A 16,516-nucleotide genomic window follows, 5' to 3' on the forward strand; every position below is an offset into this window, starting at 1 on the left:
TTAAATTGTGACTATTACTTTCCTGTGCAGTATATTACTCAGGTATTGACTTTATCTTCTAAAAGCCTCTGGGAAAAAAACATGTAGCCCCTAGATCACCTAGAAGATGCCTAAGTCTTTTCCACAAGTACAAATTGCTTTGACAGAATAAGTAGTTATAGGTAGGGGGCACAGGGAGTCCTGTTTTAAAGTCATAAGTGTAGAATAGGTTAGGATTTGAGGGATTTTCCCTCCTTGTAGCATTTGTCAATTTTAGGGGATGATTGAGAGGTTAAGAAATTCTTTTTATAATTTATTGGGAACTACAAGGATAGAATATGTTAAGGTGGGGGTAAGGGTCCTAGCTACCTCTACCCCCTTAATTTGGGTTGAGTCATCAAAAGGATACATCTAGAAGTAATGGTGAACCAGAAGTAAGAAGTCACAGAGCCTAAAGATCAAGGTTAAATCATGTCCAGATGAGGTAATGCCAAGTGGTAGCGCTTCCAGGCACCAAGCAGAAATAATTATAACCCTCTTTAAAGGAAGTTAGCATCATCATTGACTTCCAATTATTTCTAAAAATGACTGTGCATATCAATATTGAACAATAAAAATAAATAACCGAAAGCTCAAGGGGAAAATACAACATGAATATAAACTAGCAAAAAATGGCAGGCAATAGAAATAAATCGACAGGGGCCTAAATATTAGAGTTAAAAGATAGAGACTACAAATAATATCCTACTATTTTTCAAGGAGATAAGATATAAGATTGAGAATTTCACAGATATTTAGAAACTATAAAAATAACAAATTAAGAATGCAATGAATTGGCTTACTAACATGTTGGACTCTGCTAAAGAAAGATCTATCAAAAGAAAATATCCAGAATAAAGCAAAGAGAAAAAAAAGTTGATAAGGGCACAGTGAAAAGTTCTAAGACATGCATAATTATAGTTACAAAGAGGATAAATGAGAGAAGGGCAGAAGTGCTATTTGAAGAAGTAATAGCTGAAAATATTCCTAAATTGATGAAAACCTTTATGTCACAGACACAAAATCACTTAATCACAGACTCAAGGTCACTGAAAAATTGCAAGAATAAATAAAAAGAATCCTAACATCATGGTAAAACTGCCAAAATCCCTACCTGTGAGATCTTAAAAAAAAGGGCATGTATGTATGATATACTTCAATAAAATTTTATAAAACAAACAACAAAACAACAAAATAACCAAAGGAGGAAAGCAGTAAAATTACATTGAAAACAAATGATGATTAGACTCAAAGCTGACTTCTCAATGTAAACAATTAAGCCGGAAGCAAATGAAAGAGATATTCAAAGTTTTGAAAGAAACTGCCTATCAGGAAGTCTATATGCAATGAAAGCTTCCTTTAAAATGAATGGTAATGGAAAATACGTTTGACAAAATCCAACACCTCTTCTTGATAAGAACAATCAACAAACTTGGAATAGAAGAGAACTTACTCAAACTGATAAAGGGCATTCATGAAAAAAACCACAGCTAACATTATACTTCATGGTGAAAGGCTGAAAGCTTTCCATTAGGAACAAGACAAGGAGGTCCTTCCTCACCATTTTTACTCAGCATTGTACTGGAAGTTCTAGCAAGGGAAATCAGGCAAGAAAACTAAATAAAAGGCATCTAGATTAGAAAGGAAGAAGTAAAACTATCTCTATTTGAAGATGACATGATATTATATAGAGAAAATCCTAAGGAACCCACATCACAAAAAAACAGACACACTTAAAAACAGAGCTCATAAATATGTTTATCAAGGTTGCAGGATAGACGATCAACATACACAACTCAGTTGTATTTCTATGTACTACCAATGAATAGTCTGAAAATGAAATTCAGAAAAATTCATTTAAAAGAGCATCAAAAAGAATATTTAGGGGTAAATTTAACAAAATAACAAAAGAAGTTCAAAATGTTTACTCTGAAAACTATAAAACATTGCTGAAAGAAATTAAGGAAACCTTAAATAAATGTTGATGGATCAGAAGACTTAATATTATTAAGATGGCAATAAAATTGATTTACAGATTCAGTACAATCCCTATCAAAACCTTAGCTGTTTCCTTTTCAGAAATTATAAATCTAGCACTCAAATTCATATCAAATATATGGTCAGTTGATTTTCAAATATATGGTCAGTTGATTTTATATATGATTTCAAATATATGGTCAGTTGATTTTAAACAGGTAAGCCAAGAGAATCCGAATGAGAAATCTCTTTTTGATAAATGGGGTTTGGACAATTGGATATTTATAAGCAAAAAAATAAATAAAAGTTGTGCCCCTTCTTCATGCTATGCAATAAATTAATTCTAAGTGGATCAGAAACCTAAATGTAAACTCTAAAACTACAAAACTTTTAAGGGAAATTATTGGGGTAAATCTCCATGACCTTTGGTCAGGAAAAGCCTTTTTAGATATGACACCAAAAGCACAATCAACAAAGGAAAAAGCAGATATACTAATTACATCAAAATTTAAAACTTTGTTCTTAAAAGCATACTATAAAGAAAATGAAAATGCAAACTAAAAAATTGGAAAATATATTTTCAAATCATAAGTGACCTGTATCTAGAATATATAAAGTATTCTTCTACTAAGTAATAAAAAGAAAAATAACCCAATTTAAAAACGGGCAATGGACTTGAATAGACATTTCTCCAAAGAAGATATACAAGTGGCCAATAAGAGCCTGAAAAGATACTCAACATCATTAGGCATCATGGAAATGCAAATCAAAACCACAATGGAATGCCTCTTCATACTCACTGGGATGGCTATAATAAAAAATACAGATAATAATGTTGGCGAGGTTAATGAGAAACTGGAGCCCCCATTCACTGTTGGTGGGAATTAAAATGGTACAGCAACGTTGGAAGAAAGTCTGCCAGTTCTTCACATAGTTAAATAGAATTATAAGCAATTCTACTCCTATACCTAACATAAATGAAAACATAGGTCCATACAAAAGCTTTTACGTGTGCACAGCATTTTTCATGAGAGCCAAAAAGTGGAAACAACCCAAATGACTATCAATTGATCAATGGCTAAATAAAATGTGGTCTATCCCTACAAGGGAACAATATTTAAAAGATTAAAGAAATGAAATGCTGATTGATGACTGCTACATGATGAACCTTGAAAGTACTGTACTAAGTGAAAGAAACCATTCATAAAAATATCTACCGTTTGATCCCATAAATATGAAAGGTCCAGAATAGGTAAATCTATACAGACATGAAAAAGATTAGTGATTATCTAGAGCTGGGTGAATTCGGGGAAGTGGAGATTTATTGTTAATGGGTATGGGGTTTCTTTTTGGGTAGATTAAAATGTTCTAAAAAGTATTGTGGTGCTGTTTTCACAACTCTGTGTATATATTAAAGGCCAGAGAATTGTATACTTTTAATTGGAGACTTATTTGGTATGTGAATTATATCTAAATAAAACTGTTATATATTTAAAAAGAAAACTAAAGAAAGACATTTTCAGAAAACAAAACAGCATATTCACCAGCATTCTCACACTAAATGACATTCTAAGGGCATTCTTCAGGCAGAAAAAAGTGAGTTTAGATGAAAGTTTGAAGACATTGGAAAGAATGAAGACCAACACAGAGGTATATATGTGAATAAAAACGAAATGAGTATTGACTGTGTAAAAAATAATAATAATATTTTATGGAGATCTATAACACACACATATATGCAACGTTTCATATGTATATACTGCAACAGCAGCAGAGAAGAGGAGAATAACTAGAGATAAAGTATTCAAGGTCCTTGCACTGTTTGGAAACATGAAAAATTACCAGTAAGTAGACTACCAATGTTGTAATCTCCTGTGTAACCACTATAAGAAGAGTAAAATGGGTATTATTTCCAAACTACTAAGGGAGGAAACAGATGGTACACTCAAACCAGGTAATTTGAGGAGAGTTTAATAAAAGGACTCTTAAAAAGGTGTGAGCAAATTTAAACAAAACAAAACAATACAAAGTAAAAAGACAGTGCAGAACTCCAGGATATCAAAACTGTTAAGGAGCTGAGGTTTTTACCTACTTGCAAGCTAACAGTTTAACCTGACAGAACACTCCTGTGTCAGATATAAAAGCCAGTTTCTCACAAAAATCGCAGTGAGTGAAGTATCAGCACTTGTGCTGGTTCTCTGAGCTTCAGTTTCCATAGAGTGATATGAAGAAGGTCCTATAACAACTGTACATACAGTGGGGTGTGTTACAGAAGAGGACTCCCGGTGACCTGGCAGGGAGGGGGGAAAGTGTAAATACCCTAATTTCATATTCTTCAAGTTCCTGCCAGTGTCTCTCATTAACCAAACCCAGGCAGAAATCAAAGAGCAAAGTGAGCCCTTTGATGTCATCTATAAAGTTGGATGGAAAATGGATCTAATGGGACAAATGAATGAACAGAGGGAAAAAATGGAATATAACAAATACTCCAAAAGAAGATAACAAGGAAGGAGAAGAGATACACAGAACCGGTTAGTGAAGTAGAGAGCACTTAATGTGATCAACGATTTAACCCAAAACGTTAAAGTGCTCTAATTAAAATCAATTGATTGGATAAATACCAAGTGACCAAGTCCCCAACCATATGTCATTTTCAAAAGACATTTCTAAAACACAGAGATATAAAATGTTGACAGTGAAAATATGGAAAAAGCATGAGTCAAAACTATATTATTATTAAACACAAATTTAATGGGAAAAAAAGTTAACTTAGAGATAAAGAAGATACCATAAAATGTTAAAAGCTTCAATTTACCAAGAAGATCTAATGATTCTAAACTTGTGAGCATATAAAAGCATAGCCTTAAAACATATAAAGCAAAAACAAAAAATGAAAAGCAAAAATCAAACTACAAAAAACTAAAGAATTCATCATTGTGGGAGATTTTTATATAAATCTCTCAGGAAATGCTAAACATATAAAAAATCAGTAAGAATAGAGAGGATCTGAAAAACATGGCTAACACACTTGACCTAATTGACATATATAGAATACATCCAACAACTGCAGAAAACATCTCTTCAAGCACACACAGAATATTGTAATAATTGACTTTATGCTGGGTCATAGAGCAAGTTTTAGCAAATTTCGAAGGACTGAATTTGTACAAAGTAGATTCTATGACAATAAGATAATTAAGCTATATATTAAAAAATTGAACAAAACAAAAATGAGAGCTAGGAAAATCTCTGTTACAAGGGCATGAAAGTCAAATATCAATGAACTGTAAGCATCCTTGTTGAATGATTAGGGAAAAAGTAACAGCAAATAAGGCCAAAGGAAGTAAGAAGGACAGAAATATGAAAGATAAAAATAGAAACTAATATAATAGAACAAAAACAGAAAATAGTTATTATGAAAAGCTTAAAAAAGTCTTTAAACTCTGATCAGTATTAATCAAGTAAAAAGAGAGAAAGCACAAATAATCAATGCTAAGAATACAGGGTGGGACAATACAATAAATCTTTCAGAAAATAAAAAAGTTAAGAGTAAATTATGAACAATTCTGCTAAAATTTTTTAAAATTTAGATGTAGATAAATTCCTAGAAAATACTACTTGCCAAAGTTGAAACTAGAAGAAATAGGAAATCAGAACAATCTTTTAACTATTAAAACCTTTTCCACAAATTAAACCTGAGGGCCAAATGGCAATACAAGTAAGTTCTGTCAACTATTAAGGTAGAAATAATACCAAACTCTTATAAACTCTTCAAAGAAAGAAAAAAGAGGGAACTCACCCACCTTTAATGAGGCAAGAGTAACTCTCCACCAACTACTCATAAAAATATCATAAGAAATGAAAATGATAAGCTAATCCCATTCAACAACATAGCTATAAAAAGTATTAGCAAAATCTTAGCAAACTTATCGATAATTTATTAAAAAGATGGAGTAGGGTTTCTTGTATGAATGCAAGCTGGGGTTCCCATTTTAAAAATCAACATATATAAAATCATGACTTTAATATAATGAAGGAAGAAACCATGTGATCAACTCAGTAGATGCAGAAAAGCTGTTAAATAATATTCAATATCCATTCATGATAAACACTCTCAACACCCACGGAAAGGAGAGAACCAACCACTCCCCTTAATGTGATAAGTGAGGTCTATGATACAGGTAAATAACAGTATTTTATTTAATAGTAAAACATTGAAAACTATCCTTTGAAATCTGGAATAACACTAGGATCCCAGCTATCTGCACTTGTATTCAACATTATACTCATGTTCTAGACAGTGCAGGAAGGCTAGAAACAGAGCCAACAGATTTAAGGATTAGGAAGAACTAAATAAAACTCATTTTTCACAGATAAACCTAAAAATATTTCTAGGTGAGTTACTAGAATTAAAACATGGAAGCAAAACTGTGGAAAAAAGATCAATATACAGAAATCAGTTATTTTTATCTGTATCACAACAAACAATAGAAAAAGAAATTTTATAAAAGGAATCCAAAAAGTATAAAGATATCAAATAATGAAGAATGTGTCTAAGAATAGATGTGCAAGGCTTCTATACAGAAAACCACAGGATATCATGGTGACAAATTAAAGATATAAGCAAATGGAAGATTTTAGCAATTCCATGAATTAGGAGCATTATTATTTAAAAATATTAATTCTCCACAAACTTATTTACAGATTTTTGTAGAACTTGAAAAGTTAATTCTAAAAGCAATAAGACAATCTTGAAAATGAGCAAAATGAGAAGCCTTGCTCTTTTAGAAATAAGAACTTATTATAAACCATAGTAATTAAGATAACATAACATTAGCACAAATATTGGTGAATAAACGGATGGAATAGAAGATAGAGCTGAGAACAGAACCCTGGTAGATGGACAATTGAATTAAGATAAAGATGATAAAGGAGACATGGCAGAGTTGTGAGGAAAGTATGATCCTTTCATTGAATGTGCTGGGAAAATTAACTACATGGAAAAAATAAAACAACCTTTATTTCTTACCATTAGAATAAAAAAATCAATCCCAGGTGGAGCATGAATTTAAATTTGAAAGGCAAAGTAATTAATATCTAGAATATATAGGAAAAGATTTCTAAGCAGTATATTAAAAAACATAACCATAAAAAGGATAAATTTGGTCACATTAAAATGAAGAACTTCTGTTTATTAAAGATATCATTAAGAGATAAAAAAAGCAAGCCATAGAACAGGAGAAAATACTTAGAAAATAAAAAGCCAATCAAAAGCTAGTTGCCAGAATATAAAAAGAACTTCTATAAATGAATAAGATAATGACAAACAACTTATAAAAATGGGCAAGAGATTTGAATTGGTACTTATCATAAGAAGATGTCCAAATAGCAGATAATCACATTAAAAACTGCCTCATTAGCCATCAGGAGGAGTCAAAGTCCACCATGAGATAGAGCTATACACTCACCAAAACGTCTACTGTGAAAATTGTAATAATATCACAATCATCAAGGACATGAAGTGAGGACACGTGCAATGTTGGTGGCGATGAAAACTGGTACAATAAATTTGGGAAACTGGCACAATCTACTAAGGCTGAACACACATATACCATGACCTCACAATACCACTCTAGTTATATACCTTACAGAAATACATGCAAAATACCTACTGCAGCATTACTGACAATAGTGAAAAGGTGGAAAAAGTCCAGCGGTTTACCTACCTTACAATGGATAGATTGTATTTACATACAACTGAAGAATTAAAGAACTTCAGCTACTTGCAAGAGCATAGAAGAATATCACAAATAGGATGTTAAGGAAACCAAGTCAAGCATAAAAGGGTACATACTGTATGATTTCCTCTATGTAAAAGTCAAAACCAGACAAACTAATCTATTGTGTTTAGAGGTGGATATTTAGATGGTTAAACTATAAATAAAATCAAAGGATCAATTACTGTGAATATCTGGATTGGGGGAGGGCAAAGAGAAGTGCTCTTGGAGGGCTGACAATATTCTATTTCATGACCTGTCATCAGTGTTTGCCTTGTGATAAAGTCATCCTATATTTTTGTTTTGTGAACTTCTTTTCTGTATGTGTTAACTTTCCTGATATGAAGGGTTAAGAAATTTGCTTTGATGAGCAAAGACACAGGAAAGCAAGTAGGGCACATTTTCCATAAAGGGTGGGAAGACTGGGATCCCTGGAAGAGAAGACAGGAACCGGAGCTGCAAAGAGACATAAAAAGCCCATGGTGTGGGGGAAGGGCTAGGAGACAAACTGCTTCCTTTATAATTTCAAAAAGGACGGCAGCCAGGAAGAGGAGGACCTGCTCTTTGGTACCAAGAGTTTCAGAAGTCCTTGTTAGGGATGGGAAGGGAAATCTTTTTTTAACTCCCCTTTTGATAGGAAAATGCGTCTGTCTTCTCAGAGGCTGTAGGAGGTCTGACAGTACTCTGCATCTTTTATTACTGCATAGATTTTTTATTATTTAGAACCATTTCTTATAAATCTCTTGGATATGAAAACTGGGTCTTGCTTACTGCAAAAATGTGAATGATCTAATTCTAATAATTCTTGGTACAGATCCTCCAGGTATTATTGGGAGTAAATTCAATATTTAATGCCAATTTTTGAATCAAAACTATTAATGTTCTCATTCCTTAGAGACCTGTTATTTCCCCCTGCTGACTAAATGGTTTATAATTTTTGCTAATGGGGGTTAAAGGAGGAGCATAAGGCTTACAAATGGATACTCCTTGGATTTTCCTTAAATGGAAGAAAATAATTTGAGTGCCTGGAGAGGGGAGACCAGTTGAGATCTCATTTCAAACAATGAATGAGGTAAAAAAATTTCCGCTGGAAAGTGGGTTATGGTGTTTCCAGGTTCCAGAGATATATGAGGTTTCCTCCTATCCTTCGCTCCAACAACAACAAAAAAAATGAGAACCTGCTGTGGTGTGTGTGTGTGTGAGAGAGAGAGAGGCAGAGAGAGAGAGGGAAACAGAGAGCCCCAGGAAGTATTGTTGAGGGTCAGGAGGGAACCCACTTCAGTTACTGGTTCACCCTGTTAGATGGTTCAAACTCTGTCATCCTCAGAGTGTAGAAATGGCTGCCTGCAGAAGAGTTTTGGATGAAACCAGGGATGATTATAATATTAAAATTTCTTTCTTTGATTCTTTAGTTTCAGTTACCTGCAAATATAATACATAGCTCTTTTTTATTTTTCTAGAATAACCCCATTATATCTGTGTGTTTCTATATTAATCTCACGTGTGAATCCCATACGTGGAATTCAGGCTATAATTCTGGGAATTAGATGTGAGGGTTTTGACTGCATACAGTGTCAATAAAGGTTACCTATCATTTATTAGTACTATTTTTATCACTCAGGAGAGCCACCTTTTTTTACTTGGCTAGGCCACTGCATTGCCTAAATCTCCTGGAGACCACACTCACCATGTTTTGCAGGCCAGACGTCCTTTTTTCTGGGCCTCGATTTTGCCACCAGGAAAATGAAGGTCTTGGATTCCCTTGATGCTTTGACTCAAAGATTTTCTCTGTGTCCTTGAAGAACTCCAAGGTTTCCTCACAGGCTAGAAGTCAGTGAGCCCTAGATGTCATCACAACGTGGTTCCGAGAGGGAGGATGCATGGATACGGAGTGGGGGTGGGGTGGGGGAGTTGTGCCTTTCCTGGAGAGGCAGTGTTTGCCTCTCCCTGGGCAGAGGTTGGGGAGGTGAAGCAGATGCCAGGGATAGATGTTACCTAATTTGGTCAAAGAACAAAGAGTGTGTAAAACATTTGGAAATCTTCAACAGCTTACTGGAATGGGGGAACTGACGGGAAGAGCGGAAACAGTATCATCCAGAATTTCAGAGTAGGGTTCTATGTCTCTCAGGGGTGAAGATAGTGCTAATTACAACTGCAAATTTCTGGGTTTTGGGGAAGGAATCCTCTGGGTTGAAATCCTGACAGCATCAGTGCTGTCGTGCAAAGTCCTTGACGGATTTGAGCCTCAGTTTCCTTACCTGTAAAATGGGGGTTTTTATAGGGCCATTGCAAGGATGTACTAGGCAGGGTAGGGAGTCATAATTTTCCTAATTCCAAAGACATCTTCGGTTTACTCACGCTTTACTCAGAATTCTCAATATCTCGGTTTTCTAAAATGATGCACTGCCTGCTTCCTCTCCGACCCTCAGACCCCACCTTTGGCTGCGGTGTGAAGGCAGGAAAGGGCCCATGGAGCAGGACCAGGGCAAACCTCGTCCCCTGCCACGGCGAGGCCTGTCATGGCGGCCCAGCGGCACCTTGGGTGATCCCCAAGAGGAAAGCAGGAAGAATGGAAGGTCCGGGGGGGTCTGCGCTGCCGAGACCCCTACCCGCCTGCCATCCGCAAGGCGAGCCCGGCGGGAGCACGGCCTCAGCCCGGTCCCCGCCTCCAGCGGCGCGGGGCCTGCCCTGACCCGGCCTCAGGCACGCGCTCGGGCGCCCACCTCGGGAGGCGGCGGCGGCCCGGGCGTCGGGCGCCGGCGGCGGGGACCGACACGAGCGCCGCCGGGCGCCGGGGCCACCGGCTGGGCCGACCCGGCGCCTGCACGCGCTCCCCACCCCCTCCGCGCCGCGCCCGGCCGCCCGCGGCCCCCACCCACCCGCCGCTCCTCCCCTCTCCCCACCCTCCTCCTCCGCCCCCTCCCCTCCCCCGCCGCCTCGCCGACCGCTCCGCCGCTCTTCCGAGCCGCCGGGGCCGCGGGCGCAGGCGGCGAGGCCACCGCACCTGCAGAGCGCTCCGACTGTCTGAGCAGCGCCTCGTCCCCCACCGCCCGAGCCCCTCTCCCCCGCCGCCCTCGCACGGGGTCTCCCATGACGCCCGAGCTCCCCGGCCGGCGACAATGACCACTTCTCTGCAAGATGGGCAGAGCGCCGCGGGCAGGGCGGCTGCCCGGGACTCGCCGCTGGCCGCCCAGGTGTGCGCCGCTTCCCACGGGAGGGGCGACGCCCGCGACCTCGCAGCAGCCCCCTGGCTGCACGCTCGGGCGTTCCTGCCCCCTCCGGATGGGACCCGCGGCTGTGCTGCGGACAGGTAGGCAACCCTGGGAGGGCGCGGGGGAGTGTCCTGGGTTGGCAGCCGGCGAGGGGGTGAGGAGGCGGTCCTAGGGGGTGCGCCATGTGCCCAGAGCTGGGCCAAGTTTGTGAAAGTCTCTGAAGACAATTCCCTTTGAGCTGGCTCCTGCTGGATCGGCAGGACATTGCGATCTCACAGCGTCTTATAAATAGCATCACCGTTTCATTGAGAGCTCCGGGTCTCCCTCGCTTCTGCCCGTTGGTGTGAACTAGGAGGCCAAGCTCCAGGTTGACCCTCAACCCCTGTCTTCCTTCTTCGTGGCCCTAGATTTTTTTTTTTTAATAAGCAATCATTTTAATTGTATATATGCATTTTAGAATCATAGCATAATGAGTTCACCTCCCACATAGAGTCTTACAGCGACCCAGGAGAAGCAAAGCACCGAATTGACATTTGAGCATTCTTGCTGTTCAGGAGGAAAGAATAGAGGCTTTAAAGGTTTCCCAATCTCCATAGCATTCAGCATGAAGTGCCTTTAGTGTTCACAATTTTACACGTACTTTAGGAAAGAAAAAGGCTGCAATAATAAAAAAAACAACTATGGTCCATTATTTTCATACGTTTCAATGGGACAGTTTTTCCCCAGATTTTCATAGTGCTCCAACTTCAGTGAAGTTAAAATTACTCTCCAGTGGACTACAGTACATTTATACTACCATGTTCTATTAACTTACCTCTTCAAAAACACTGCCTTGCTGTTTAGTATCTATAAGCACTTGAAAAATCAACAGACTGTGTGTGGGCAACATTATGAATGAAATTTGAAGTGAGATGAACTACAGCTATAATTAATAAGTCATAACTTCCAAAAGTGATTAGTATAATATAGGAATGAATTCACTAAATGTAACTTATAGATTTTGCCAATTTCATGGACACATAACAATGTTCAACTTCTCAGGATAATTTTTGCATTAATTATTGTGTATTCTACCTTTTTACTTCAGGAAGAGTATCAAATGTGCAGGAAATGAGGTTTCCATGCCTGGTGATTTTTTCTTTTTTAAAGGCCTCCCCCTCCCTCCCCATATAGGAATACCATAGAAGATTTATTTGTAATAATTAGCATATTAATCTGATCCACAGAAAGTATATTACTACCTTTTCAGTATACTTTATATAATATTAGTGTTGTCATAGAGCTGTACATGTTGTCCCTAACACATTTTTAAATCCTGACAGCGATTATATTTTACATTCTGTTTTATGTAAATTACATCCTATGTTCCCTTGGTGTAGGAGAAAAAAGAAAGATCTTGATGTTCTGGAAATACCATCTATTCCAAACCCTTTTCCCGAGCTGTGCTGTTCTCCATTTACATCTGTATTGTCAGCAGGCCTGTTTCCCAAAGCAAACTCAACAAAAAAACAGGTATGCGTTTTAAAATTTTCTGATTAAAAAATCGCAGTTCAAAAAATCATTCAGTTTTCAGATATTCAGTAACTTAAAATAATCACAAAAATTAGCATGACTTATGGCAATCGTTCTTTAGACAGACATAGTTCTTTGGTATGACTTTCCTTTTTGGGCCTCAGTTTTTTCCGTCTATGTAATAGGATGTTAAAACTTACCTCTTAGAGTTTTGAGATGGGTTAAAAGAGAGAGTATATGTAAAGCACAGTGTTTGGAGCTGTTATTTACAAGGTAGGTGGGAGAGTTACATGTTTTAATAGATTATTAAGTTGAAGTGAGGGAAGGGGGGCAATGGTAGTGGGGAGATGAGATTGGTTGATTCCTTCAATACCATCTTTAATCTTTCATAATCTCAATCCAAGCCAATCTCAATTATGAAAGGAAAATGATATAGTGAATCTAATAGTTGGAATTTTGGGACTTGACATGTCTTTATTTCAGTTTGGAGGCCTCTGTCTTCAGAAGGTAGATGACTTCTAAGTGATGACTAGAAGATGGACATTATTTTTGTGATTTCCTTTCTTTTCAAGTTTGGGACTGACTAAAACAACTTAGAATTCAAAGAAATAATGACTGAGCAACTGTAGGGAGATCTATCATTATTATATATATTCTGAGAGAAAAAAATCAGGGTACCCTAGAATGATCCATCTTGTCTCAATATGCCCCCTACCCACTTAGTTTTCTCCTTCCCCCAGTTTTAAGCCAGCAAAATGAAGAGAGGCAAAATCCATCTTGTTTGAAAGGGTTGCAGCAATAAATGTTAACAGTGAGATGCTTGAGGTGAGAAGGGGTATAATGAACACAGAAGGGCAAGACAGTTGATCATTTCTCCCCATCTATTGTTCTCTTTCTTTTTTCTGCAACTTTACTACTTCCTCTATGGTGGGTTAAAGGATGTGTGTTTATAGTTTTAGGAATGGAGGAAATATCCTAGGGAAAAGATGAATTCTTCATAACATATAGCAGTAATAAAGGCAGTAGGAAGCTTTCCAAGGAATGCTGTGTTTTGACGGAAATCTGGTGTAGCAAGGTCTACATACATTTGGGGTAAATTGAAGTCTAACTGGTGCTTATGTTTTGGGTAAAGATTGGAGATAGTGGGAATAAATATTCCAGGAATAGAGGTATGCTCTGAATCAGGGTCTGCCATGGAGAAGCAAGTTCTGAAGTGGGCAGGACTATGACTTTGGATGAGATGATGGACTGGGGGAGATTTTCTCAGAACTTTGTTATCAGGGTGTGGTTTAGAGTCAGATCCCAACGTAAAAACAGGCCTGGTGAAATGTCTGGGTCCTTTGAGGGTTAGGCTTTTGGGTTAGAATGGAAGATGGGAATATGGATGATTTGATTGTGTGTGATGGTGGTGGGGAAATCACTTCTGGATTGTCTGTGCGACCTGGAATGGGAAAAGGAAATGTCTAATGATGACATACAATCATCTGGGGAATTTAATAGATTATTTCCATATTTATGGAGAACTCCAGGTTCCTTGAACTGTCTTAGTACTGAGGCATTGAGCTAGCAAGGATGCCATCCAAGGGCTGTTTATCCAAGCAGGGTTTTGATTTGGTGTTGAATTAGGGGGAGACGATGAAGAGAGGAAGGACGGTAGAGGGAGAAAGCGCTCAGCTGACTCACTTTAATTTGGTGAATGGACACTGGAAGAATCGCTCAGAGATTCATTGCTGGGGCAGTGTTTATTTTGAGTAGAGAAAGAGAAGAGCTGTTGGTATGCATGTGTCAATAGAGAGAGAAAAAAGAGAGAGTGAATAAGGTGTCAGGGTTAAGGCAGGGGGAACCCTAAGTGTGGGGAATGGCAACATTTCATCAGAGCAGGATTAGCAAATAGGCAAAATGGGAAAAAGGTGATATGTTACCGTTGCTTCCAGACAGGTTTCCTGCTCTGGCTTGTGTCCCGGTTCCACACTGTTTAATGAGCAGAGAGCTCTGATGTACTCCTGGGGACCAGTCCTGGAGGGCGTTCTTACCTTAGAAGGCCTGCTCCTTGGCCTGAGGGTTGGGGTCTCTATGAAGAGAGGAGTATTCCAAACTTGGGAAGAAGGAAGGTTCCTTTTCACATTCATTTATGTTTCCACTTTTCCCACCTCGACTTTGTATGTAGGACTGACCCTTTGTTCTTATTTCTTTGTACATGACTCACTTCTTTGGAATGAGTGAGGTTTGAGAATAAATGACTCCATGTCAGTAATTCCACCAAGATCAGAAGCTTTGAGACAGAAATGACCCCTTTACAAGATGGTATCTATGGCAAATGATATCTGACCTATTGAGATGATGTAAATGAGTGTATGTGATGGGTTTTACTGATTATTATTTATGGTCGAAACATTAAGGAGAAGATATCTTTTTTCTTTATATTCTCTTGTTTTGTTTTGTATAACCATTCTAATTGTTTTAGCAATTCTTTCTTCCCCATAGAAAATGTAAAAAATTGTAATTGTTATTTACAAATAAATACCAGAAAGTTAGAAAGAATCCAGTCCAGAAATGTTACATTTCATCTGGCTTTTGAAAACCACAGTCAAAAATCATTTTATAGGTCAAAAGTATTTTTTTTTTTACAGTTTGAGTTGCCTATATAATGCATGAGTGGTAAAGTACATTGAAGCCACAAATTAGATATGTTTTATCTCTTTTTGTTCATAAAATGCCCCAAAGTATATAATACTGTAGGCTTTCAGTATTTTTCTTTGAAAATGAGAGCTGGAATGATATAGAAATGGGTTTCTTTTCCCTCTCTTCCTCTTGTTATAATGCTGACCATGTATATTTCCTAGGTATATCATGTCATGTTTCTCAATAAAACAGATTTAAAGTAAACTTTCCTTTATATAGATGGTACAGAAAGCTTATCTGCAATTGAGATTTTATATTAAAAGCTGCTTACCTCATGAATATGATGTCTCTTTTTTTAAAAAAAAAAATATGATTGATATTAACCAGGAATTCATTCCTTAGCAATGAACCATAAAAACCTATTATTTGAATAAAGAGTAAAGGTAAGATACTTTTAGTCCTTGTAGCAGATTAGTTCTTGTCTCAAGTTGGTTTACAGGTAGGTAATTTTTGTTATTAGACCCAACTTGTGTAGCAGCTCTTGGTAAGTTGCTTCCCTGAACTCTGTAGTACATCTAATTCAGAATAGAGCCTCTGACAGTTTTAAAGATAAAAAAACAATGAAAAACTGTGCATGGTAGAATATTTGAGCTGGAAGAGATCTTTGCTTTTCTTTTACAGTGAATTGAGTTTGAGGTTAACGTGGCTGCATTCTTTTCTTAGGGTTGCCATAACAAAGTATCACAAACTAGGTGGCTTAAAACAATAGAAATTCATTTGCTTGCATGATGGAGGCTAGAAATGCCAAATCAAGGTGTCAGTAGGATCATTCTCCCATGGACGTATCTAGGGAATAATCTTTCCTTGGTGAAGTCAGGTGTTTCTTGGTTGTGGCAGCATAGCTCCAGACTCTGTCTTTACCTGGTCTTTTCCTCTGTGTGACCCTCTGTGTCTTTTCTTAAACGGCACCAGACTCTGGATTTAGGAACCACTCTGTTTTTGTTTTTTTTTAAAGATTTATTTTTTTAAATTTATTTCTCTTCCCCCTCCCCTCACCAGTTGTCTGCTCTCTTTGTCCATTCGCTGTGTTCCTTTGTGACCACTTCTATCCTTATCAGCGGCAAGGGAATCTGTGTTTCTTATCGTTGCGTCATCTTGCTGCGTCAGCTCTCCGTGTGTGCGGCACCATTCCTGGGCAGGCTGCACTTTCTTTGGCACTGGGCTCTCCTTATGGGGTGCACTCCTTGCGCGTGGGGTTCCCCTACGCCGGGACACCCCTGCGTGGCACGGCACTCCTTGCGCACATCAGCACTGCGCATGGGCCAGCTCCACACGGGTCAAGGAGGCCCGGGGTTTGAACCGCGGACCTGCCATGTGGTAGGCGGATGCCCTATCCAT

At 38.1% G+C, this 16,516-nt stretch overlaps 1 protein-coding gene and 1 long non-coding RNA gene across 3 annotated transcripts in view; one reads left to right on the plus strand and one right to left on the minus strand.

Annotated features, from left to right (window-relative positions):
- LOC111765575 (uncharacterized) overlaps positions 1-10,536 on the minus strand; it is a 57,377-nt gene extending 46,841 nt beyond the window's left edge. Inside the window, exons 1-2 of one of the 2 annotated variants that reach the window (XR_011649264.1) lie at positions 10,131-10,536; positions 9,460-9,767 (exon numbers count right to left, since the gene is read on the minus strand). This is a non-coding gene — a long non-coding RNA (uncharacterized lncRNA). Of the gene's footprint in view, positions 1-9,459 lie in introns of both variants that reach the window. The other variant, XR_002797875.3, reaches the window with a different exon arrangement.
- A 2-nt stretch (positions 10,537-10,538) lies between these two features.
- GRB14 (growth factor receptor bound protein 14) overlaps positions 10,539-16,516 on the plus strand; it is a 138,804-nt gene continuing 132,826 nt past the window's right edge. Inside the window, exons 1-2 of the mRNA XM_004464393.4 lie at positions 10,539-11,082; positions 12,364-12,496. Coding sequence (XP_004464450.1) covers positions 10,892-11,082; positions 12,364-12,496 — 324 coding nt within the window. The 5' untranslated portion in view covers positions 10,539-10,891. The remainder of the gene's footprint in view (positions 11,083-12,363; positions 12,497-16,516) is intronic.

The sequence above is a fragment of the Dasypus novemcinctus genome, chromosome 7 (genome assembly GCF_030445035.2).
Source record: "Dasypus novemcinctus isolate mDasNov1 chromosome 7, mDasNov1.1.hap2, whole genome shotgun sequence".
In the NCBI taxonomy this organism is placed as follows: domain Eukaryota; kingdom Metazoa; phylum Chordata; class Mammalia; order Cingulata; family Dasypodidae; genus Dasypus; species Dasypus novemcinctus.